The sequence below is a fragment of the Solanum tuberosum genome, unplaced genomic scaffold, assembly GCF_000226075.1.
Source record: "Solanum tuberosum cultivar DM 1-3 516 R44 unplaced genomic scaffold, SolTub_3.0 scf00034, whole genome shotgun sequence".
NCBI lineage: Eukaryota > Viridiplantae > Streptophyta > Magnoliopsida > Solanales > Solanaceae > Solanum > Solanum tuberosum.
The window spans coordinates 1,135,628-1,137,009 of record NW_006238962.1 but is presented as its reverse complement, the minus strand read 5'-3'; the positions used below and the strand labels follow the sequence as shown (position 1 = coordinate 1,137,009).

At 37.3% G+C, this 1,382-nt stretch overlaps 1 protein-coding gene across 1 annotated transcript in view; it reads left to right on the top strand.

Moving 5' to 3' along the window:
- Positions 1 to 801: 801 nt before the first annotated feature.
- The window catches only part of LOC102604142 (serine/threonine-protein kinase CDL1-like), a gene marked incomplete at its 5' end in the record, with an annotated part of 3,200 nt that continues 2,619 nt past the window's right edge, over positions 802 to 1,382 (top strand). The window contains one exon of the mRNA XM_015306653.1: positions 802 to 1,000. Coding sequence (XP_015162139.1) covers positions 802 to 1,000 — 199 coding nt within the window. The remainder of the gene's footprint in view (positions 1,001 to 1,382) is intronic.

Here is a 1,382-nt window from a genome sequence, read left to right as displayed (position 1 = left end):
TGCAATGTGGTTATAATTACTATCAATTGTGAAATTATGATGTGTTAGATGTTATATATACAATGTGCTTATGTATTTGTTACAATATATAAATGTTTCGAGTTTTTTTTGCAGTGCACGCAAGGGGGAATTCTAGTGATTCTGGAAGTGGTAAGGATTTTATTGAATCGTATTGTTTAAGAACTAATTTTGATGCTTTGACCCTTCGAAATGTTGCTGTATCTGTGTTGGATCCTCCAAAATTGTATAGGTTTTGAAGGACTAGACACATACGTGACAATATGTTTGAAGAGTCTGAGCAACATAAGTTGAGGATGTATGAGATTCAAATTGCATTTGGGAGAGACATATTTTTATTTATTTTTTTCATTTTTGTGGAATTTTCGATGTTATTCATGTATAGGAAATGGGAGAAAGGAAGGCTTTTTGAAAAGTAAAAGAAATGGGGAAAGTAACAATAAGAACAACAATGTAGCTCGCAGTTTCGCGTTCAAGGAACTAGCCATCGCAACTCAGAGTTTTAGGGAAACAAATCTTATTGGAGAAGGCGGCTTTGGAAGCGTTTATAAAGGCCGTATAGATTCAGGCCAGGCAAGTTTTTTTGCTTTCGAAATTTTTATGGTTTGATTCTCATTATATTATGTATTATAATTGTCTAACGAAGGGTGTTCAACTGACTACCCTTTGGTCTATGTAGCTCCGCGACTAGCCTAAATGATTGAAGACAGGGGAATTTGAAACAGAACTTGTCTTTAAATTTTTAGTGTGTGTGACAGTTGATGATTAGTTGTGTTTTGATCTTACGAGCAGATAGTCGCGATCAAACAACTTAATCTCGAAGGCCTTCAAGGGAACCAAGAATTTGTTGTGGAAGTACTTATGTTGAGTTTAATGCATCATAACAATCTCGTCAACCTGATCGGATACTGCACTCACGGAGAACAGAGGTTGTTGGTTTACGAGTTCATGCCACTAGGCAGCCTGGAAAACCATCTTTTCGGTAATTTTTGTAACATCTTCTCGAACTCTTCTTGCTCGTATATTGAAGGCTAAATACCTAGATAGTCCTTTAAACTTTACACGGTTTGTAGGTTAGATATGCAAACTTACCTAGTGCCGATCCTTTGAAAGCAGTGCATTTTTTAATGATCTGTCACCTCTGTGACAATATTTTTGTAGAGTCCGAGCAATATAAGTGAAAACAAGAGACTGTTTTTGTTAAAGAATGACAAAAGTCCCACATCGGTGGTTAATGAGATGGGTGGACTCCTTATAAGGCTTGGGCAATCCTCCTCCCTTTGAGCTAACTTTTGGGGTGTGAGTTAGGCTTAAGACCTAATTTAACATGGTATCAGAGCAGGGCCCGTCTCACCCGATGTTGG